The sequence below is a fragment of the Phragmites australis genome, chromosome 13 (assembly GCF_958298935.1).
Source record: "Phragmites australis chromosome 13, lpPhrAust1.1, whole genome shotgun sequence".
NCBI lineage: Eukaryota > Viridiplantae > Streptophyta > Magnoliopsida > Poales > Poaceae > Phragmites > Phragmites australis.
In genome coordinates, this window is record NC_084933.1 from 26,976,116 (window position 1) to 27,000,586 (window position 24,471).

The 24,471-nt window shown below is 43.6% G+C and overlaps 2 protein-coding genes across 2 annotated transcripts; one reads left to right on the forward strand and one right to left on the reverse strand.

Moving 5' to 3' along the window:
* Positions 1–373: 373 nt before the first annotated feature.
* On the forward strand, positions 374–3,693 carry LOC133888259 (26S proteasome non-ATPase regulatory subunit 13 homolog B-like). Its single transcript, XM_062328430.1, has 6 exons — positions 374–658; positions 2,024–2,470; positions 2,566–2,646; positions 2,827–3,023; positions 3,124–3,223; positions 3,300–3,693. Exons 1-6 carry the CDS (start codon positions 503–505, stop codon positions 3,483–3,485), a joined length of 1,167 nt encoding a protein of 388 aa, XP_062184414.1. The 5' UTR covers positions 374–502; the 3' UTR covers positions 3,486–3,693.
* A 5,420-nt stretch (positions 3,694–9,113) lies between these two features.
* Positions 9,114–12,853, reverse strand: LOC133888260 (secretory carrier-associated membrane protein 6-like). Its single transcript, XM_062328431.1, has 12 exons — positions 12,627–12,853; positions 12,390–12,512; positions 12,237–12,299; positions 12,116–12,149; positions 11,894–12,016; positions 11,658–11,720; positions 11,473–11,566; positions 11,050–11,095; positions 10,869–10,936; positions 10,376–10,424; positions 10,179–10,244; positions 9,114–9,536 (listed from the first exon to the last, which is right to left on the reverse strand). The coding sequence occupies exons 1-12, from the start codon at positions 12,681–12,683 to the stop codon at positions 9,504–9,506; spliced, it is 819 nt and encodes a 272-aa protein (XP_062184415.1). The 5' UTR covers positions 12,684–12,853; the 3' UTR covers positions 9,114–9,503.
* Positions 12,854–24,471: the final 11,618 nt, after the last annotated feature.

Genomic DNA, 24,471 nt, shown 5'->3' on the forward strand with positions numbered 1-24,471 from the left:
TTCCGATATTTTATAGCTGGATAGTAGTTTTTGTGTAAATATTTTTTTTATAGATGGGATGGTAAGATTAATCATAGCTTTCAATTAGATAGACAACATTTGATATTTTTATGTGTTGCACCTATTCAATTAAATATTTCACGCAAACTAATAAATAGATGTAAACGTATAAACAATTAATAGTGTGCGTCCAATTCTTATCTAAAGTTTGTAGCTCATCTCACGATCCTAAATAGTAGATACGTTATTTTATAATATTTTGTGATACTGTTTTTTAAAAATAATTCTTCTATAATAAGATAGTGAGATTAATTATAGCTTTTAGATGAGGATAAGACGGACGAGATTAATTATTTGCATGTTTGCAGAAAAAATTTCCCTAAAGGGCTTCGTGCTCGGCAAGTGCTAGCCCGACAGCGATCGAGCAGATCGATCTTCTTCTCTTCTCCTGCTCGTCTTCTTGGCCGGGAAGAAAGAAAGGTTGGGAGGGGCGTGGCTGGCGATGGCGGCGGCGGCGCTGGAGTTCCTGGAGGCGCAGCGCGCGACGCGGCCGGAGCTTGCGGACTGGTACGCGGCGCTCGCCGACCTGTACCAGCGGAAACTGTGGCACCAGCTCACCCTCAAACTCGACCAGTTCCTCGCGCTCGCCGTCGTCCAGGTCTGCTTGATTCCATCGATGACGACTTCTCGTTTCGTTTCCCTCCTGGCTGTCTTGTGGCGCGGTTTGATCTGGTTAGGGTTGAAGGATGCGCCTTTTTGGATGGGCGTTAGCTTTTAGTAGGATGCTGTGCGCTGCAGCTCGCGGAGTAGATGGTGATCTCGCTTGGGTGAGATGCGTTTGGTCTGCCTCGGTGTGGTATAGTTGTGTTGAAAGAGAAACGATTTGAGGTACTATTTAGGTGTCGGATTGTATGATAGCTTGTACTTCTAGTGTGAATTTCTGACGATTGTGTTCTAGTGTAAAATGTTTGGGCATTTGTTTCTTATAGTTTACTAAATATGGAGCTTTCTGTGATTTTAGTTGCGGTCAGCTACCGCATATCCTATGTGTGAAAATGGCATGGTTGTTGCGCTGTGATATCTTGATCTCGTTAAGCTTAAAAAATCACTGCCACCCTAAATGCAAATACTAATTCTTTGTGTTGAAAGAGCAATGTTTGCGGATTGACAATTTGCTTGTAGAATTCAAGTGTCAAAAGTGCCTAAATCACATGGGTGAGATGCATTTTGTCTCCATCGTTGTGGTAGATTTGTGTTGAAAGAGCAACGTTTGCGAATTGTGGTACTATCTAGCAGTGGATTGTGCGATCGCATGTACTCCTACTTTGGGTTATTGACAATTTTCTTCTAGACTTCAAGTGTCAAAATGTGTGGTTTTTGTTGCTTTTAGTTCACTACATATCCATTTTTTATGATTTTGATTATTTACATCTACTGCATCTCCTAGGTGTAAATAGGGCATAGCTGTTGTGCTGTGATGTATCTTGATCTCTTTAAGCTTAAGAAATCATTGACATCCTAAATGTAAATAATGATTCTTTCTGCTCAAAATTTCGGTCGCTAACTCAAAGTTCATTGATGGCAACTCTGACCCTTCGATACTTCTTATATAAACAAAAACTAGCTGACTTGCATTGGAGCAGCATCATAGTTCAGTGAGTTGAATTGTTAATACTATATGATGCAAATATGAAATATGCTCCCTGTGAGTGCCGATTACATCTAGATCTAATCAATATTGCACTAGTAGCCTAGTAGGTAGTTCTTCCTAAGAACAATAGGTGAATAGATTGTTTTATGGATATCCAAACACCTGCATATACAGTGTAGAATAGACTGCTTATCACATTGCATCATGGTTACTATATTTCTGTTGCGAAAAAAAAATCACATGTAGATTCATTCTAATCCTCAGACACTTCCAAACTTTTTGATCAACAGTATGGTTGCCCTTTTACTATGTATTATCTTTTTCCTTACCACTGTGCTGATCACTCCTCTGTGTTTGTTCCTTTTTGTTCAGGCGGGCGATGCTCTGATTCAGTTGTATAATCATTTCATCTCTGATTTTGAGACCAAGATCAATCTTCTTAAATTTGCTCACTTCACAGTCGTAGTTTCACGCCAGTATTTGGACAAAGATGCTGGTATAAACTATCTTGAAGGCGTAATTTCAAAGCTGCACGATACTCAGGAATCGCGGGTTGAAGAGCCCATCCTGTATGTGAAGATGCAGATTGCAACATTTCTCCTTGAGAAAGGGAATCAAAAGGAGTGTAGGAAACTTCTATTAGAGGGGAAAACCACTTTGGATAGCATGGTTGATGTTGATCCTTCAGTACATGCTACCTATTACTGGATGTCTTCTCAGTACCATAAAACCTGTCAAGACTTCTCTGAATTCTACAAGAGTGCTCTTCTTTATCTTGCATACACAACAGTGGAGTCACTTTCAGAACCATTCAAACAGGTATTACCACGTGCTTATATTTCGACTCCAGAAGATTGGGTTTACTTACAATTTCTGATTTCCCATTGCTACTTGTGATCATATGCGACCTTCAGAACCTGGCGTTTGACCTCTCACTTGCTGCTTTATTGGGTGAAAACATTTACAACTTTGGGGAGTTGCTTGCACATCCAATCGTAAGTACAAATTTTACAAAATCGACTTTGCAGTATTCTTAAAGCAAACTCATGGTGACACTTAGCAGCTTGCATAGTTAATTTCCTCTTCCCTGCACTGCAAAGCTCATGTTGATGTCATAAATACTGGTGTTGCTTGGTTGAATTTGTCAACTAATTTCTGTTATTGACACCATATAGATCTGTAGCCTTTTAGGGACCCAGGCTGAGTGGATTTTTCATATGTTGCAAGCATTCAACACTGGGAATCTAGTGTTGTATCATGAACTCTGCAAAGTTCACAACACCACTTTGAGCGCACAGCCTGCATTAGTACAGAACGAGAGGAAGCTACTTGAAAAGATCAACGTCCTTTGCTTGATGGAAATCATTTTCAGGTAATCCTCGTGGGAAACAATGATATATGCTGGTTGATTTTGGGCATCTGCTGCTATTATGAGCAAATATTTGTTCAGTAACATCTTTGTCTATCTGCAGTCGGTCATCTGAAGACCGCACAATCCCACTGAGTGCTATAGCTGAACGGACCAGGCTCTCAGTTGAAGATGTGGAGTACCTACTGATGAAGAGCATCTCTGTAAGTCTTACCTTCTGTAAACAGTTCCTTGTTTGCTCCTTTGTCCGTATATAGAAGGCATTGCTGTTTTCTTCAGGCTCATCTTATAGAAGGCATAATTGATCAAGTTGATGGGACTGTCCATGTTACATGGGTTCAACCGAGGGTCTTGGGCATAGAACAAATAAAATCCTTGTGCGACCGGTTGGATACCTGGGTCGAGAAGGTGCATACGACTTCGCTTTCGGTTGAAGCCGAGACACCGGACTTGATATCTTCGTGACGCTCTTCACTTTCCGCTCGAAGGATCGCTGTGACATTACGCGAAGTGAAGGACGAGTCTGAACTTTTACCAGTTCTTAGACTGCAGGTTCCCCTGTAACGATCGTTGTAACCCTCCTTGCTCAAAGCTGTGAATTTCTTTTCGTATATATTCTTCAGCACCTGTTGGTTCAGATAATGCTTTGGCTGATTCTCAGCTCGAGGTTGCATCTTGGAGACGAGATTGTTACATTACATAGTGATATTGTTAAACCTCAAAAAATTCGGAGCTTTTCTCCCCCGAAGAATCTACATGGTGCGCGGCCGCTCCCATTCCTTGCGCAGCTGCGAACACGGCGACATGCCGGCAATGCGGCTGCCCGTGGGCTTGTTGCTGTAGCCGGTTAACGTCGTCTTGTTGATGTGTGTGCAAATGCCTAATCTTCCGTGGTCCATGGACTGACGCTCGGCGACCAGAGTAAGAGTGGCGGCGGACAGCCTCTGCCGGGTGCTACCTGGAGGCTCGGTCATTGGTACATGTCACCTTGAAGCAACAGTTCTCTGCTTACCAATGCTACATCAATGGATCATCAGTCACAACTCGCTAGAAAAACAATTTACAGACGTTTGTCCGCTCAATAATAGATAGGGATTCGACATTGAGAGGGTATTCTGCGGCACACATTTGCAAAAGCCGGGGTTACAGCTCAAAAATGGTGTGACCATCCTAAAGCCATATCTCAATACAATGGGAATGGTGATAAGCAAACGCAAAACAAAATTGCCAGCACCAGGTTTGTGATAAGCGTAGTAGTGCAGCACCCTAAGAACCACAGGCCACAGCTATTTGGTTCAGATTTCAGAATACAGAGGAGTAGGTCTTCTAGTTCTTCCTGAACACAGACCGCTCCATCTAGGGTAACCTGAAAAATGGCAAGAAAATTTGAAAGGGGGTGTGCGACCTACGGCTCCTAGTAGCTCACGCGAGACGAGACGCGACGTACAGTCAAGACTATATGTCGCATATGCTACGTATACGTCCCCGTCGGAAGCATAAATAGAACGGGACGAACGTGGCGTGGGCAACCAACTATCTGGGCCAACTTGTTCGGGGACTGTGGTATGGGCTCGCGGCCAACCTTGTATTTTTCTCTCTCTTTTGATGGCAGATTTCTTTCAGGGCATATACAAACTGAGTGACCTCTGAAAAAACAAAATTTGAGAATGCAATTCTCAAAGTAATGCCATATGCAAATCAGTATAGTGATTTTCATTCTTTACAGATGAGGCAACGAAGATGTCGTGATTTCAGTAAAAGAAACCAACATGATGATTTCTCCGGGAGTAGTCCAAGTGCACGTTCTGTCCTTCATCTATATAAACACAAGATTAGAGGCGCTTTCTTGAGGCCTATAAATTGCCATATTGATGCGTATGAGAAAAATATATACAGTTTCTAAACTTCTCTCATTGGTCCAGAGATGAGATGAATTTAAACGAACTATTTTTTATAGAGTCCGATTATAATGTACACAAACCAAATTTCAAATTCTTTCTACAATGAAGTGAGAAAACAAGACATGCGACAACGAAAATCCCTCTACATGCAGAGCACAGCAGCTCAGCAGCAGACGAGCTGACAAGCTCTTCGTAAGCCCTCAATGGAGCACTTCTCAGTGCCCTGTCCCTGTAACCTCACTTATACGAACTACGATGCAGCGTAGTAATCCGATGCAGTTACAAGAAAAGCACCCAGGCCAGGATGCGCAGTCGCTCTCATCTGATGATCAATGCCGGTCTAGCTAGCCATCAGACATTGGGCCGCCGCGCCCGCTCGGCGACGATCTGCTCGTAGAGATCCCTGATCTTGAGCCGACGATGGTCTGGAAGAGCCCCGTGCCGTTGTTGCTGCCCGGGAAATCGGCGTGCTGGAGAATCTGCTGCGTCGGAAAAAAATTGTACGGGCGATGGGTGCAGCCTGCGGCGCGTGCGACCCCAAGCTCGATGGATGCCGGGTGGAAACCCATTCCATCGGACGGCAGCTGTAAACTGCTCGGGCCCTGTGCTTCCCATCGGCTCCACATCGGCAGACGGCTCGGCTCCGCATCGACTCAGGACTCAGCCCTGCCTTCCCAGCGCGGCCCTCCTCTCCTCTAACTCCGCCGTCGCCAGAGCACGGCGCGGCCTGTACCTGCGGTGTCCGGGGAGGTCGCGAACGACGACTGGGCGGCTCGACGAGGCGCGTCTGGTGCAGCGCCTGCAGCAGTGGTCGCCTGCGCAGACGGGCAGGGAGAGGAGAGGGAGACGGGAGTGGCGGCGGCGGATTGGGAGGAGCTCCAGAGGTGGCGGCGGCGGATTGGGAGGGGCTCCAGAGGTTTGCGCCGTCCTCTCGGCGACATGAGCCTCTGCCTGGGCGCCCTCGCCGTCCACTGCGACAGACCCCATGGATTTGGATCAGGTACGTTTCATCCGGCACTCATGCTGATTCCTGTACTGACTTTCTGTGTCCATCCTGATGGCTGCTAAAATGGCATGCAGTTTGGATACTCTGGGAAATTGGAGCGATATGGATTTGCAAGAAACAGGATGTGGCACCTGCTGCAGCAGCGTGACCCATCTGACATGATTCAGGAACTATGGGATTCCTTGAAGAACTGAAAGTGTGCATGAATGTAGATGTTTCAGAAGTACGGATAGGTTGTCAACAATTGTATCAGTGCAACACTGATACAATTGTTGACAACCTATCCGTACTTCTGAAACATCTACATTCATGCACACTTTCAGTTCTTCAAGGAATCCCATAGTTCCTGAATCATGTCAGATGGGTCACGCTGCTGCAGCAGGTGCCACATCCTGTTTCTTGCAAATCCATATCGCTCCAATTTCCCAGAGTATCCAAACTGCATGCCATTTTAGCAGCCATCAGGATGGACACAGAAAGTCAGTACAGGAATCAGCATGAGTGCCGGATGAAACGTACCTGATCCAAATCCATGGGGTCTGTCGCAGTGGACGGCGAGGGCGCCCAGGCAGAGGCTCATGTCGCCGAGAGGACGGCGCAAACCTCTGGAGCCCCTCCCAATCCGCCGCCGCCACCTCTGGAGCTCCTCCCAATCCGCCGCCGCCACTCCCGTCTCCCTCTCCTCTCCCTGCCCGTCTGCGCAGGCGACCACTGCTGCAGGCGCTGCACCAGACGCGCCTCGTCGAGCCGCCCAGTCGTCGTTCGCGACCTCCCCGGACACCGCGGGTACAGGCCGCGCCGTGCTCTGGCGACAGCGGAGTCAGAGGAGAGGAGGGCCGCGCTGGGAAGGCAGGGCTGAGTCCTGAGTCGATGCGGAGCCGAGCCGTCTGCCGATGTGGAGCCGATGGGAAGCACAGGGCCCGAGCAGTTTACAGCTGCCGTCCGATGGAATGGGCTTCCACCCGGCATCCATCGAGCTTGGGGTCGCACGCGCCGCAGGCTGCACCCATCGCCCATACAATTTTTTTCCCGGGCGGGTCGAGGAGGCCAGTGACGTGGTTGTAGATGGGCTTCTCGACGGCGCGGCCCTCCTTGATGGCCCTCACCTGCTCGTACATGAGGTCGAAGTCATTGGTCCTCGGGTCCAGCGCCGTGACGCCCTTCGCCTTCCGGCCCGCGCGGTCCAGCGAGTGGTAGTCGTCGAGGCAGATCACCGTGGTGGTGTCACTGATGAGCGTGTTGGAGTCCGGGTTCCCGCCCGGCCGCCGAACACGCTCGTCAGACGCCGCATGAGCGTGCTCTTCCCGCACCCAGAGTCGGCCGCCAGCCCGATCACCACCGTCTTGTCCGAGCACGACACACGGTAGGGGAAGGCCCTCCTCCTGGTTCTGAGAAGGACGGCCGTGCCCGCCGGCAAGTAGGGCGTGGTGGCGGCGCTCGTGTACACACTGAAGGCCGCCATGGATCAGACGACGTCAAGAGCCCAACCTTCTCTGGCCAGTACGATCAGAAGTAGAGATGAAAGCTACGTGGAGAACTAGCTATGGAGATGGTAATGTGGTGTCTGTCTGTTCCTGCTTCCTCCTGAGAGGAGGCAGCTTGTGGTAAGCTCAGCTCAGATCAGCAACGAGGTCTCGCTTTCCGTCGAGTTAGTTTTGTGATTGTGTGATTTGTTTGTGCTCTCGTCATCAGGACAGTGAGTGAAGCCTCCCTCGGCTCTGGTTTGTCCTGCATGCTGTTGCGAATTGTGATGGCCATGAGAAAGCTTGATCGTGGTTTTCTGGACGAAGATATGGTGGGCCCCGCGCGGCTTACGTGGCGCCAGGAGGGTGGCCTGGTGCGGACGTGAAAAGCTGGAAACAGATTTCGTTCAAAAAAAAGGCTGGAAACAAATTTCGTTAAAAAAAAAAGGCTGGAAACAAGCGGCTGGTCACGGAATGTCTGCATGCCTTTCGACCGAAACAAGCGGCTGATCACTAAATTTTATGCTATGTAATATTTTTGTTTACATTTTTCATAGACCAAACAAAAATCAACAAATTTAGAAGCAAATTCGGCAGGTTAAAGAATCGAAACTGAGTGAAACGAAAATCACTCGAGAAAATCATTTACCATTGGCTACATGTATGCTTATGTTTTCCCTTCAAAAAGGTCGCACATGTTTAGTTACCCACAGCCAGAGTTATGTACCGTGTGTATGTGACTATGTCACTGCCTCACTGGATGATCAAAGATTCATGGCTTTGGATCGCAGGACATACTATGGTCAAAGATGGCTAAGATAAATAACCGGGTCGACACATTAGGCTTCCAACGATAGCTGGCTGAGATGGACTACAAAAATCGGTACGTCCTATACCGGCACGACCGCATCTGCAACAAGGCAGCACACGGTGTGCGAACGCCAGTCGCCAGAAAAGGCCCAACTGAACAGCACGTTGCTAACTGCTGCGGCACAACCGGACTGTTCCTTCAGTATAAAACATAGTATTATATCGATTCCGACTCTCGGCATGGATACCATTGCTGTTCGTATAACAACCCGTCCCTAAAATCATTGCTGTCCAACACCCATGTGAAGTGAGTCCATATATGTATAATACATCATTTATATTTTTGTTCTTGTTTTGTTTTGTATAAAAGAGTTAATCCAAATATGTTATATTTGAAACATGAAAACTTATAAATTGGTCTCAGTCTATCTAAATTATCAAGTGTTACTAAACCAACTACACCGAAATATTTATACCACAGACCGAAACAAAAAAATACTAATAGATCAGAGTATTACACTTCGCACTCGACGCCGATGCAAGGTGAGTATTTAGTCAGGTGGAGTCAAAGATGAATAATAAGATGATGATGAGCACTGTATCAAAAGGTACTGTAGTACAAAATAATGTACCGCCTTTGCTGTTCATAAGCTATTGTAACATTAAATCCTATCCATCCATCTAAAATCCAACAGTTAACGGTGCTCCACATAGACTAGTCAACGAACAAAGATGGCGCCATGCTATTGTGTCCGTGGAAAAAGACAAGCGATTTTCCAGGTCGACAACCACGTTAACCACCTTGAACAGGGGAAATCTCAGGTTACCCTAGCTGTTCCTGGACAACACAAACCATCGCAACTATGTAGACAGAACTTTACTATGGCACATAAATAATACTTACAGAGGAGTCTTGCTGGACTGGGGAAACCATTATAAATTGAAAAGCGTGACAGCACATAAGAATTCAGTTCATAAGTCGGAAATGTGAACCAGGATGGTTGCTCTTCTGCGTTTCAAGAATAATCCTGGCTGCTGTAATGGTCGCCAACATGCCAAACATGCGACTAAACTAACCTGATAAAACATGAGCCATAGCTCATGAAGAACCAAAACACCCCGTTCCATTAACAAACCATATAATAACGCTGCTATCCTCCTACTTCATACCAGCATAAAAGGCACTTCTCAGTAACATTGACAGCATGAAAAGAGACTCAAGGTGTACTGACAGGTATGCACAAAACCGCAGCACAAACAGGTGCTACTAGACATGAGAAATTGTCCATAATGGCTAGCTTCTTCACTTATTCCCTCTGAAGTACATGTAAACTTTCTGCATCCATCAAAACACAAGCAGTAGCAAATGTTAAGCACTAGCATTGTGTATTCTAAAAAAAAATGTTTCATAATGGTCTCCTAAAGCATGGAGGAATAATGAAAACCAAAAGCGGAGAAACATCACACCATTGACAATGAAGTTACTCCTAATGCATTAAATTCATTGCACCATTTCTAGATCATCTATGCTAAGCTCCACAAGATTAAAAGATTGATATTTGTTCATAAATAATGTCTACCAAAACAAAAAATAGCAACGATCATAACATATCTTTTGCAAATCAGACATTAACTAACTGGTAATAACATCATGATTTCTCAGTGAAGTGCAACTGTGAAATTGTATGAGATAAAATGACCTATCCTAATTTACGACAATTTTACTTTACTCAACTGTCTAGATACAGACAAACAAAAATCTTAAAGACTTCAACATTCTTGATGTTACTGTCCTAAAATGAAGATATAGATAATGTGAAAACTTCAAACTTTAGCTAAAAAATAACCACAATGATTTAGTACGCTGTGAAACAATGGACTATTGACTAGTATGCAGAAATATAGAAATACAGCACAAGGAAAAAGGGGAACCAAGAGTAGATAATGTTGGTTGTTGAGAAAATATTTGATTTCAGACCTGGAGAACTCCAATGCTCAGCAATGTCTCCAAACAAAACAGTCCAAACCCCACAAAGTAAAATATCTGCACAAGCAAAACATTGATTCTTAAATCCCCCATAAGATTTCGATGCTACTTCAAAATACCTGGAATTCAAAAATGGCAAGAAAATTGTGTCCAGCCCTGTAAATGGAACAAGGTAACATTCAGCTTACCCCAATTATCACATGCTCAGAGAAGGTGTCAATAGCAGCCAATATACCACTGACAAGAAACAAAAGGTTCTGCATTAGATTAAAAAGAATAGATTGTATTTCCAAAAGCGGGCAGCTATGAAGAAATCAAAACATGGAGCTCAGGCTGACATTTTCACAAGACATCCACTCGCTAGTCAATATCGAATAAGAGCATATTTACTGGTCTAATAAAACGTCCAATAATAAAGAGATTTGCCTGAGATGCTTGAGATATTCAATTGGTACATTACCAATCGTATCTTCTAAACGATCAAGAAAGCACTCAACTTATTTCCGATCTTGCAGAGGAATATGGAAGCAGCCAATTCAAAATTTTAGGTTTGTATATTTTTACACAGAAAATTCTAAGATTGTGAACCACTTATCAGAACTGTAGCACTGGATACTGATGCAATGGAAGTTACCTATAAATTAAACTTTGGTCACCATAGATAAAGTAGTGGCAACTTACGTTAATGATTTCCCATGAAATATGATTGGTGGAGCAATGGCAGCAATTATGCAAAAACCAATGTGGATCTGCACCAAACATCATTGCAAAAATGATCTGATCTGTGTGATAAGTGATAACTATCGCATTGGTTGAATTGGAATGTCGGGAATGAAAAAATAAACTTCCAGTTATATCTTACCAGATAACAGAGGAAAAACGATCCAAAACTGAAAGCACTGTTAGTCCTGTTCAACAAGTTAATGAGAAAACGTCAAATTCAAAGCATCACAGTTCCAGAAATATATATCATCACTACAGTCGAGTTACACTTAAGAGTCTTATGCTAGAAATTATATCTACAAACAATGTGTAACTAGGATCTACGACAAATATATCCTGAACGAATATATACTGAGCCCTCGACCCTAGTTCATTGATATATCATATGGAACCAGTGACTGAGCTGTGCAGGACTACATAGACTTTTTGAGTAAGAGGTACTCACTTTGTAAAATGCACTGGTGGAAAGAAACACTAAAATGGAAATAAAATACACTAACAAAAATATACAGCTTAGCAAAATGCATCGCTAATAAGTAGCTCTAAAACGGTAATAACATACCTCATTGCACGATAGAGAGGCCTATACCATATCAAGTACGACAGAGGAATTCCAAGCAAAGCATAGATAGTTGCAAGGAAAAACAGCTTTGAATCTGGAAGAGTGCAAGCACAAGTCAGGCCAACCATTTAGTGCGTTCCAGTGTATAAAAACACACTGGCATTTACAGGTAACATGAAACTCACCTCCCTCCTTAATCCAGCAGACTATGACAGCAATGAAGTTCCACGAGAGGCAAAGCACAATTCCTGCAATTTACATTAACACAAACCAAAAGTTCTCATGAGCAACCGATGCTAGCCACCTTTGAAATACACCATATAGTCTACCCAAAATGCCAGATTCTACCCTCCAGCTAGATAAGCAAACAACTTATTACTAAAAAATCACTGATACAACAAAACGGCACATCCGCTCATACCAAGCCAGCTAGCGAACGCAAGATACTGCAACTTCTGCACATTAGCTGGTATCTCATTGGCAATGTCATGGTGGATGATCGGGAAGAATGGCGGCCAGTTCTTCTCCTCTATCGGCACTCCAGCTGCATCAAACAAAAGAGGGAAAACGCCAATGACACACTTTGTTTAGCACAATTGGTAAATCAGACAACACTGACACGGGCAACAAAACGGTGACGCACCATTCTTCAGTGCCTCCTCCCTCCTCTTGATATCCTACAGCCATAAAACAAACGCCATGAGACACAACTGAATCAAACAGCAACTAAAAGTTCAAAAGTGGAATGTAGGGCAAAACCCCACCGCCTCTCGCCGCTTCAGATCTGATTCCCACGACAAGAGCTCCCTCGCCTTGCTCTTCGAGTCCTGCATGGCACACACCACCCTCAAAACCCTCGGATTAGCACGAGAGAATGACAACCAAAAGGGGAGCAGCATATGAATGAAGCGTCTTACCCCCATATTGTCGAGCGGGACGTCGACGACGGCGTCGCCCCTGCCTGCGCCCCCGAAGCCGACGGGCTCCGTCGGCCGGAACCCGTACTGGTGTTTGCCGCCTCCGCCTCCGCCTCCCCCATTCTGCGGCGCAACAGCGACGGCTCGTCAGAAACAGCACGCAAAAACTCCAGATCTACCAAACCACCTAGGCAGGCAACAAAATTTCCGAGGAAGATAGAAGGGTTTTTGGCTCACGGAGAAGGGGTTGTCGTCGGCGTTGCCCTCATCGAAGGGGTTGGGGTCGTGATGCATGCTCCTCTGCCTCGGCGTGTGGTGCTTTGGGCGAGGAGAGCGAGACGGGGAGACGAGGAAGTGGCGCGACGGGGCGGGGCAGGGCGGGGAGGGCCGCGGTGGCTTGGACTCGGGTCGCTTCCAGTTCAAGCGGTTTCTCCTCCTTTTTTGCTTCGCGTCGCGTTGCGCGGCGCTGCTTTTCACGTGAGCGGGGAAGGCGACGCGAGTGGAGCAGGTGGTGGGGAATCGGCGCGTCCCAACACGCGTCGCCGTCGTCGCCCGCCCACTCACCGCGAGGAGGAGCCCAAGGCCCTTTTGCACGGCCCGTTTACTGCAAAAGCAACTCTCGCCCATGTTGGCCCATGCGTTTGGGCAAGATTTGGTCCATATATTCCAAGCTGCCCGCATGGGTTCTCGTCGTATTATTTGGGCCTAGTCACAGCCTCACAGCCTGCGAGAGGTTTTGGGGGCTGGGGACTGGCTCCGTCTGCCGAGTCAAAGTTAAATTTTAGTTTTGTTTTTAGAATTTGGTTTTTGTTTGGTTTTAATAACTTGTCATAAGTACGAGTAGTTGTTTTGATCAATATTCTGAGCTTTTCTAACTTTACAGAATATATTGTATAGTGTTACGTCTCAAATTCGTAATCACGTAATTAAGTCTAATCATACATCATTAGTATCATACTTAAGTTTGAGCAATTTTATTTTGAAGCACTAGAGTATCTCGTTTTAAGTCACTTGTATGAAAGAAGGAAACTCGAGAGAGAAGGAAATATAATTTGTGTGGAAATATCTTCCTTCTCTTACATGTGAGACCTATTTGAGTGGCCAACCACTCCATTTTCCTCTTCCCCACATGCAGCCACCTACTCTCTCACTCCTACGGTGCTCTCTCCCTCCTGTTTCCAAATGGCTAAGGAGAAGAGTAGCCCTCTCCCTCTCAAGCCATCTCTCTTTCTCCCTCGATTCCTCCCTCTGAAAGCTGAGTCAAGGTACACATGTGGTATTCACGCGATCACTAGCTCATAAGTTTCCCATCCATCCAATTCATCTATATTTTCCCGGAAGACTCAAGCCATTCTTGACGTTCTTGGTGTTCTTGCTTGAAGCACGAGGAACTACGATTGGACTCCTCTTCCCAGACGATTTCTTTGTTTCCTTCATCGCCCGGTGGTCACCAACCTCCACAAGCACCGTGGGTAGATCTTTTAGACTTCCCTCAGCAAGAATGCATGAATTGGTAGGTCGATTTCGAGTTTGGAGCTAAATTTGCGGAGTTATAAAGTTCTTGAGCTTTGGAGCAAAAAGAGATGATTCGGATGAGATTTATGCTAGGAATCGTGTTGCTAGGTTGGTGATTGAGTTTTAGACTCTATGAATTATCTCAAACATGTTTCCCTTTGGTTTGGAGATGCTCACAAAACAAATCGGCCGAGTCCCCCCCCCCCCTCGAAGCAACCTCTCTCGACAAACCGGATAGTTCGGGTATCACCCGGATGTTCCGGGTAGACCTGAAATATTTCGATGAATTATGTTAAAAAATCGTTAGGGTTTAGGGTGCAATCTGAGTCTATAACCTTTTGTATAATGTATATCCATGTTTAGGTGGAATGTATTAACATGTGAATCAAATCGATCGAGGAAGATCATCGATAAGAAGTCTGTCCAACCCAGATAGTCCGGGTTAAACTTGAAGGGTCTGGGTTAATTTGATTTATATTTAGCAGAGAACTCTTGCTCGGAGCCTCACTCGGAAATTCCGGCCTAACCCGGATGTTTCGAACTCAACCCGAACCTTCCGAGTTAATTCAAAAATGGCTAATCGAGAACCCCTATCCGGAGTACAACCCAGAGGTTCTGAGTTTGACCCGGAGTCTCTGGCCTCCTAATAGCTTTCCGAAGTCATTTAGATCACAAAGTTTGATGTTATTTCGCATGTGTTTCACTTTTAGCTTATTGTTATGCATATTGTAGCATATATTATTGCACTTCATGCACACTCATCATTGCACGTGTTTTTCTTTAGTGAACAAGGATTCAAAGCTTGATGTGAGTGTGGTTGAAGGTGACACTGAGCCACATGGGTTCTGTGAATTCTATGTGGGTATCATCAGGCAGCCATCTGAGCAGCAAGACAAGCATCTAAGCATATTTCTCATATTAATTTGGATCATATGTGTCTAATATGATAAAATATACTTTATGTAAGTTATGCATGTTGTTGAGTCGATGTTAGGTCCTGTATGTGTAGAATCTATGTTGATGCATTACACCCTCATCTTGAGTTATTGATGATCCATATCTTTGTAACTGGAGTTTAACTTGTTATTGTTTAAATTGAAAGTCAATTGAAATGCAGCCATGCATAGATTTTTTGGTACAAATCAAGCGGTAGTTCAACTCCCATTTGCAAGCTATAGGCTTTAATTACCGTCACATTGATGATAATATTGGGTTGATGGTGTTGGGTGGTTGAGTAGTGAGGATGAGGCGAGATGTGTGCGGTGTTATGAGTGTTTCTCCTACCCCGAGGTGGAGTTCTCCGGGGTAGGTTGGGAGAGAAACTCGGACACTGTAGACCGCTTGCATCGCTTAAGCACCGATTATTGTTGTAGTTAGCTATAGTACTTACCATACTTACCATATGTCGTTCTAATGGTAAGATAAGTCGAATATCTCTGTAGCTGTGATCATTTCAGCTTGCATATCGATGGTGTGAGCAGACGGGCTTGTAAGAGACACTTGAGGTTGCTCTAGGAGTTAACCTAAGTGGGCTCGAAACTGAGTGATGCCTGATTCATATGATTAGAGATTATCGGGAAAGGTTGACACAAGTACCCCTGGGTGGATCTGTGTGGTCACTTAAGCCGTATGATCCTCGAGTCTTATGGGCAAAGAAGTACCCCTGCAGGGTGTAAAAATATTTTAAAATACCGCGCTCTCGGTCATGAGCATGCTTTTGTCCATTTACAACAGCTGTAGAGTTACGAGTTTTGTTTAAGGTAGTTGATGGGTTGAGATGGTTCTTTATAGATGCTATTACTATGATTCTTTTTTCATATATATTCAGTTGATGGTTATGGGTTAGATAATTGTGTTGGTTAAGTCTAGATGCCTACACATGTTTTTATCAAATTTTGCTTTCGCATGTAAACTTACTTAACCATGTGGTTGTATTCTTGCTAACATCTTAATTCATAATCCTTGGAGTCGGGTTATCTATAAATACCCATTATGGATTAAGTTTTGTGAGTATCTTCGTACTCACGCTACCCGTCGAGGGTGGTGACAGGCATGAGTAGGCAACTACTCGGAGGTCATGCTTTTGTGATAAAGCCTAAGGCTATATGGCTCCATGCTCCTTTTGTTGTCTATAGCTTTAGTTTCTGTTGCATAGTTTCTATTTTGTCTAAGGGTTGATTAGTTGTAGTATTCTCCTAGCTCTTTTACTATAAATTATGAGAATTTGCAAATGCTTAAGAACTTGTAATATAATTTAATTACTCGTTCTTTGTTAAGCTTTGTTATGATATGACATGTTAAAAATATATGTGTTTCGATCTTGAGCATAAAATATGTGCTGAGACTATCGGAGTGGTATTCTGATTAATCATTGAAATCATGATTAAGTAAATGATTGATTTAATGATTAATTAAAATATTGTTTGGATGGTTCCTTATATATAGTCATTGACTCACATGATTTTATGTCTGAATTCCAAATTTACTGGTCATCAGAAATGTTGATTATCTCATGGGTATCAAACACTTTGTGGTTGAGCATGAAAACACTATGTCTCTTGAGAAACTAAAAAAAGCTTCAATGAAATCTAACAATTGGAAGCCATGTTGTGCTCATTCGCCTCGGTAGTTTCATTTCCTTCGGCATGAATTTTTCGTGACCCTCGGTATGTATACATGTATTCCAATCTCTAGGTAGATGTTAGGTTTGACATCTGGGAATACGCATAAAGGTGAAGCAAAGATATTGTGACAATGAAATAAGATGGATGTTATCAACATCCCCAAATTCTTCTTCACTGTTTTTCTCAGGCAATAAGTTTTTGGTTCCAGAGCAACAAAGATATTGTCTTTCCTGGACAACAAAACACCTTATTTTTTTTCCACCTAACTAACATGTCCTTAATAAAAGCTAACTTACGACAATATGCATTGCAGTGCATTTTCCCCTACAAATCTAATGGATGACTCTGGCATCATGGTTCGAAAGCATATTACTTTGTTTGATTGCTTATATGAATAAGTTCAGAAAAGTACTTCACGTGTTTTCTATTCGAGTGATAGAAAGACCAATAATTCTCCATAGTTTCTATTACCTTAGGGATATATTTGTTATTCTGACTAGTTGCATACTTGTACGTTGCAACGGAGGGTCAAATATTTTCGCGAATAATTCACCTTAGTTTCTATTACCTTAGGGATATATTTGTTATTTTGACTAGTTACATGCTCGGGCGTTGCAATAGAGGATCAAATATTTTCGCGCTATACCATCTCAGATACAAATCAATGAAGAGCTTAGCCGACAATATATATGTATGTTTTTCATAAAAATCAGAAGGAAAGGGTTTCTTTATTAGCATACAAAAGTTGAAGGAAAATTTCAGGAGATGGGTCATAAACATCAAACGATTCAAATATCGAAGGATATAGAAAAGAAAAATAGGTTTCACAAGGCCAAATTGCAGTAATACCAAGGCGGATCAATACCATCATCAGTACAAAGAATTAGCAAGGATCAACAACCTGAAACTTCATTCTTTGATTCTACATGACTATATCCAAGTGCCTTTTCATTCATCAGTGGTCGCTTCATATCTAGCCAATGTTTGAACCTGAAACGTGAGGTGCAATCTAATATCTCTTGCAACCAAGCAAAAATGATAGAAGCTAAAATTACAGCACACAGACAAAAAAAGAGGTGCGCACACATCAGAATACAAGGTTATTTTGTTTCATTTTTCAAGAGAAAGACTGCACCTATGATCCATCCCAGAGCTGGCCCCGGTAGACACTGTGAACCCACCCTCGCCGAGCTTGTTGTCATAATTGAAATTATTTGTTGCCGACTGAAGCTCCTTCAGAGATAAGATCCACCACACGGTGTCCTTCTTCTTCCTCCTACCAGGTTCAGCCCTAAGAAGTCAACAGTGAAGTAGAAGATTTGAGTACCTAGCAGATTGTACAATAAAAAAAAGGGTCTAATGGATTTTCCAACGGTCATCACTTTACCCAAATCTTCCCCACGAAGAAGCACCGCATTTTGAACAAATTACATAATTAGAGTTATTTGCGATCTGAGCACAAATCATCTAAAAAAAACTGCCACGAAATAAAGACTAATATTCGCAAATGGAAACAGTGAAATTTGAACTAACACACTAGTTCCAATATCCAATCATGTGTCACTTCATTCAGCCCCTGCAAGATGTGATTGTACTTAAGTACTTAACCAACAACCAAACAACACATCAACCCCACAAATCTGTCCAACATTTCAGCATTTCCCCAGTAACGAAATCAATTGCTGCCAAATCAAGATGCTAAGTTACTGTGTTTGGTGTGCAGTAGAAATTTATGCACATAACTGGTTGCAAACACTGGAAATTGTCATCACCTTTAAAATTTTCATCTTATTTTAGTATCAACAAGGTTTTAAGGCAGGAATTTTTTTTATAAAATCCTAAAATAGCCTCTGGCACCTAACTTGTTGTCCTTGCTGACAAGGTTTGAGGCAAGATAGAAATTTGAAAATCCTAAAACAGCCTCTGGCACCCAACTTGCTGAGCTAGGCTAAACTCAGTCCAATTGTGCCACCACACATTGACATCCTGCAGTAGTGTGAGCTTGGTGATCGGATAAACAGCAGGACTACCATTCATGCCAATGGACCATATATGCCGCAAACAATGGGCTGGATTGGAGAAGTGGAAAGCAGTATTGTCTATATAATTTTCATATTTGCAGATATGTTTTCCATCAAATCTAGATGCAATTATCAGGCTAAAATTGTATATCCATTTTTTGGAGTTATACTAAACTAACTTCCCTACCTTTTTTAAACAATTAAAAAGCATGACGCTAGAGATAAACAAGTCACCAAGCAAAGACATGGAAAAACAAAACAGGGACTCCAACTCTTAATAATCAATTAACCACTAATCGTAGATCGATGTCATCTATATGAATTGCACTTCCACCGATCATACAAAACAACATCGCATACAGATGGTACTATCTAGTCAAACAGACAATGTAAATAACATTATAAAAACTATTTTTTGAGACACCCATGATCTCTTTCCACATGTGGGTTATATGGCAAACCACTAAGCGATTTTCAGAGGTGGATGACATAAAAAGTCACCTGTGTAAAGGTCATTTTCACATCTGGTTCCTTACGCGAACCACCTGTGGTAATCGTATCATTACCATAGACGTTTCACATAAGTAACCACCTGTAGAAATAGAATGATTAACACAATCGGTTCCTTATGTGAACCATTTATAGAAATAGAGGATCATTTTCAGAGACGATTCATATAAGGAATCATATCTAAAAATGGATGGCATGTTATCTTAAAAACTTTATAAATTTTTCATACGAATTCAGACAGGGACTGTCGGTGATATGGAAACCGGGGGTCCTCGAGTCCCGAGGTTAGGACAGCAGAGTGCCACATGGCGTCTTTCCTCGGGGACTTTTCCCCGAGGTCCGAGAAGTTCAGTTCCGGGAGAGGGTGCTCGGGGCAAAGAACAGTGGTCCCCGAGTTCCCCGAGGACCCGAGAAGTACAAGTTCCGGGAGAGGGCGCTCGGAGCCATGAACAGTGGTTCCCGAGTACCCGAGTTCCCCGATGACCCGAGCAGACACAGTTCCGTGAGAGGGCGCTCGGAGCCACGAACAGTGGTCCCCGAGTACCCGAGTTTTCCGACGACCAAGAAAAGACATATCTGGGAGAGAGTGCTCGGGGCTATAAACAGTAGTCCCCGAGCACTCATAGTTCCCCGAGGACCTGAGAAGCCCTTCGCCGGTGGTCACCACAAGGGCTCAGCGGTGAGGTGTCAATTGGTGAGAAACCCGATGCTACATTTAAGATGGAGCGTGGCCTGTTACTTCCAACCACTCCCCCCACGCCTGCTGTCAGTCCCTACCACTGCTTGGCAGGGAGGCGTGGGGATATTTAATGCGGCGGGTCCCATCGCGCGTCATTCGGCGCGCCTCGGGATATCGTCGTAGGGCTCGAGGCATATCGCCTGCCGCTCTGCTATGTCAGGCTCGCTCTGATCGGGCGGGCATGCGGGGTTGCTCGGTGGCTGCCCGGTGGGCTCTCCCTGCTGCACCCGCTGAAAAGCGGGATGATGACGACAGGACCGGACGAGGGCGCGTTTTCAACCCTCCTCCCCCATAACATCAAACTGCAGCTCATGATGGTTGCTTTCCATTTATTGCGTATTGGAACTCGCGCCATCCTTTCTGGGCACGCTAAGCCGCCCCGACGGGGTATAAGAGGGGGCAGGCTCTCCGGAGGAAAAAAGAGGAGCTTCAGGTCAATAGAGGCGAAACAAGCTCAACAGACGAAGAACGAGACACACGAAGCTCTAGACTTAGACAGACATCCTTCTAACACAAGAGATCCTCAGAGAGGCATTCCCTAAGCATTTATAGCATACACATAGGAGTAGGGTATTACGCTCCGTGCAGTCCGAACCTGTCTAAAATCCCCTAACCATTTATTTCCTCTAGCATCCGATCATCCATCCTGCCTGCATCTCATTTACTCCCATTTATTTCACATATAAGGTAGATTCAGATTCATCCCCCGGCCGAATCTCAAAGGGGTCCCTTCAGATCCCTGCTTGTGGAGTTCATCCTCCGACAGGGACAAACTTTATTAAAAAAAAATTATAGCCCTCAACGAGATCTATAACTTTGTAGTTGAAAACTTTTTTATTTGAAGTCATTTTTAAGTCCTAATATCAGTTAAAGTTTCACACATAAGTTTCACATGCTATTGTTACCACAAGTCCTATTAATACAAGTAAACTCCAGAACATGGACAAGAAAAGGAATACTAACAACTCTAACATCTCTAACAAGATCAATAAGCATAAGATTAAAGATCTTCAGTATCAACAGCAAGACTTGGCTTATAGAAGTACTAGTGATAACAATAGCATATGCGCTCATTTTGATCGATATTTTATGTCTAAAATTTCAAACGATTACTCTAAAATCTAAATGACTTCAAATGAAAAAACTTTCAACTAAAAGGTTGTAGATCTCGTCGAGGGCTACAATTTTTATATAAAGTTTGTCCTCATACGAGCTTGTATGAAAAAATTATGAATTTTTTAAGATCAAATAACATATATTTTTAGAGTCGGTTCCTTATGTGAACTGCATCTTAAAATGACCCTTTATTCCTATAGATAATTCTTTATGTAAACTGCATGTGGTATTATATGATAATTTATCTTAAAAATTTATAACTTTTTTCATACAATGTTGGTTGAGGATAAACTTTATATCAAAATTGTAACCCTCAATGTGATCTACAACTTTGTATTTCAAAACATTTTCATTTGAAGTAATTTAGATATCCAAATAATCGTTTGAAGTTTCAGATAGAAGATATCAAAAGGAATGCATATGCTATTATAATCAGTCATAGTTTTGTAGTGGGATGATAAGGAGGATTCGTGCGACCTGAGAGGTTTCAAGTTCGAGTGCCAAGAATCGTACGTGTGTGTATTTTTTCGAAAAAAATGTGTAACTTGTGACTTACAACATCGCGGCCGCGCGGATGCCTGGTCGGTAAAAAAAATCAATTTTTTCAGATAAAAATATCAATTTAAAGATCAATTATCACAGACAGTCCACTTAAGGAACCGCCTGTGAAAAACTATCACTATAGACAGTTTATTAAGTGAACCACCTGTGACAATAGGTTTTCAGAGTTGGTCTTTTTACACCTGTAAAAACCGTTCATTTTCACAGGCTTTTGATAATAAATAGGTGAACGAAATGTCTATAAAAATGAGTTATTACTCGGCTCTGAAAATATTTTTTATAGTAGTCTAAGCAATCAACTTTCACAGCGAGCATGTGAATGTACGGTCACTCGATTATTCTTCACGCCACTAACAACACTTGCTCTGCTAAACAAATCCTAGAAAAATGGAAGCAACTTCATTGCAATAATTAAGCATTTACCTGAACAGGGAACAAGGTGGTGATGCCCTTGCCCGTGAGCCTCTCGACAATCCTAGGGTGAGATTCGCAGCCTGACCAGCTCGAGCCGCTCGTCGTCTCCGGCACCGTTGGCCACCTTCTTCTCATCGAATAATAGCCCCTCGTCCATAAAGGTGCGCGATTGTACGGAGGGAGGGCTCAAGGTGAGGAGCAAGGGGCTGGGCAGGCACAAGAGCGGAAGGGAGAGTTGCCGTGTGCAGGAATCGAAGGGCGACGAGGAATCACCGATTAGGCCACTGTGTATGTAGATCAAAGAGAGCTGAAGATCCTGGGAGGTCCGCAACTGTTGCGGGGACGATAGGAGTGCGTGCAGCAAGGAGGTGCAGGTATTGGTCGCGAGAAGGGGTGGGCAGTGTGGCTCCCCCTGGCGTGGTGGTGATGTCCCGGTGGCGGTGCGGTGACGAGATGAGCAATCGACTCCCTAGCCTCGCGGCTGCCGGATCCAAGCGGACCCGGCGTCGCCACCGCTAGATCCGGGTTCCAATGCTCGTCCTACACGTGGAGCAAGAAGAGGAGGCCAACCGACGCGGTGCGAGGCTGTTGCCCAGGCCAGCTGGCACAGGGCCAACCGGAGAGGGAGGAGGAGGCCAGCCGAGTGACTTGGGCCTGAGCAAGGAGGCATCGGGTAGCAGGAAGGTCGCACCTAGGTGTTGGGCGTAGGAGGGCGACAATACTGGTGGCTCCCGATGACGGCACATAGGGGATGTGACAATTGGCACGAGAGGCGCGGGGCGGGGGGCTGCTGTGAGGGGCTTAGGTATGGGGTACAATATGTGGGTAGCGAGGAAGGAGGAAGGATGAGCAGGCCGGAGGCGAGCCATGCGGGTGGGCAGTTAGTTGTAGTAGTAGGATCGTGGGAGGAGGGAGGGCAGAACGTGCGAGGGCAGGACATAGAGTTAGGACACAAGTATGTATTTTTTAAGTAGGATAGATTATTTAGTTTATATTCCGTGTGAAATACAATATTCAGATGTAACATTTAGGAACTGTTGTAACACACATGTATCTTACTAGTCGAAAAAATTCTATCCAGCGGTGTCGCAAACGTCTCTTCTTGCAGCACCATCTGATAACGGTCATATGTCATCAACTTGAATATCAAAACGGTGGATCTCGTCCAAATAAAAAATTATCTTGCATGCATATTACTTGACATATATGATTAGCGTTGAAAGGATCTCGTCCACTGCTTTAAGATCCACGTTAGAGCATGTGGTAGCCATCCAAGCCAAGGACGGTTCTAACCTTTTGTAGGCCCGAGATGATACAAAATTAGAGTCCCTATATGCGAATGCAAGCGATAACAATTTTCTTGTATCAAAATTATAAGGTAACGATGAATACATCACAAGAACATAAACCTCATAATTACTTGTAATTCAGTTGTTCATAGATGTTAGTAGGTCCGAGGAAATAATTATAGGATAGGAGAGAAAGAAAAAACAATAACATGTATCATATCATATATGTAACTGTTATGTGAGGTTTTTTAGTAGAATTATTATAAATGGACGAAATTAGACTATTAGAGGCGGATTAAGTGGAAGCCCTCGAGATTAGGCCATGATTGTTTTTATTGTGGATTGTCATAATCTGGATTTTGTGGAGAGGCTCTTTCCCACCAGATTATAGATTGTGGGATTTTGTAGTATAATGTGGCTTGTGGATTATTCGAATTAACTTTTAGATTTGGACCATTTGTTTTTGTTTTTGCTTTTGAGGCTAAAATCCATAACCAGACTAAAAACAAACAAGGACTAATACCCTGTTTGGTTCAGTTTCTGCTGGTTTTTGCTATTTAGAAGCATAAAGCTGAATCAAACTGTCCATTTCTGAAAATAGCTTCTGAGAAATAAAAGCTATCATTATTACTGAAAGCAAAAATTGATCCGAAGTAGCTTTTTTAGCTTCTAAGAGATGATGTTCTAATAGGTATTATATATATTATATATATATATTATCCACATCAAAAGTCAATTCAAAAATAATTTCTTTATAAGCGGCTTTTCAATAGCAACTTTTGAAAGTAGCTTTTGAAAAGGCTCAGTCCAACCAAACAGGCTCTAAGCCTTTGTATTCCATTAATGGTGGCAAAAGTTGACCCAACATGCTAAGTTAACTTCGTTTGAAGAGAGGAGGGCAATAAGAATATGAGATGCCTTCAGACTTCATGAGACAGTGATGAAAAGAATGAGAGCAGAAGGAGGTAATGTGATTTAAGGCTTAGCATTTCCAAATCAACATTCTAGACGAGGGAAATTCTATAAAGTAATTCTTGCGCTAAATTTTGACCAGTGACTAACCAATAAATGTTGTATTCATATACTATGTATATATAAGTATACATGGGCTGGGCCCTGAGTTTTGGGGGCCATGGCGATTGCACCTTTGCCCTGCCCTTAGGGCAGGCCTTGATTCTAGCGGTGCTATAGCAAGAGACGTTTGCAGATTTTTTTTCCCCCCCGAAGAACTCACTCCAAGGAGCTGAAATTAGGGAGGGGGCGGACGGATCCATCGAACCGAATGCCTCTCAA

Bases quoted from the DNA above. Each gene is read 5' to 3' on its own strand.
- LOC133888259 (XM_062328430.1), top strand. From the start codon at position 503: ATGGCGGCGGCGGCGCTGGAGTTCCTGGAGGCGCAGCGCGCGACGCGG. The intron at 3,024-3,123 runs GTAATCCTCGTG...GTCTATCTGCAG, and splicing joins TTGATGGAAATCATTTTCAG to TCGGTCATCTGAAGACCGCA. The intron at 3,224-3,299 runs GTAAGTCTTACC...TGTTTTCTTCAG, and splicing joins TACTGATGAAGAGCATCTCT to GCTCATCTTATAGAAGGCAT.
- LOC133888260 (XM_062328431.1), bottom strand. From the start codon at position 12,683: ATGCATCACGACCCCAACCCCTTCGATGAGGGCAACGCCGACGACAAC. The intron at 12,300-12,389 runs GTAAGACGCTTC...TGTGCCATGCAG, and splicing joins TCCCGCTCGACAATATGGGG to GACTCGAAGAGCAAGGCGAG. The intron at 10,245-10,375 runs GTAAGCTGAATG...TTGCTTGTGCAG, and splicing joins CTGAGCATGTGATAATTGGG to ATATTTTACTTTGTGGGGTT.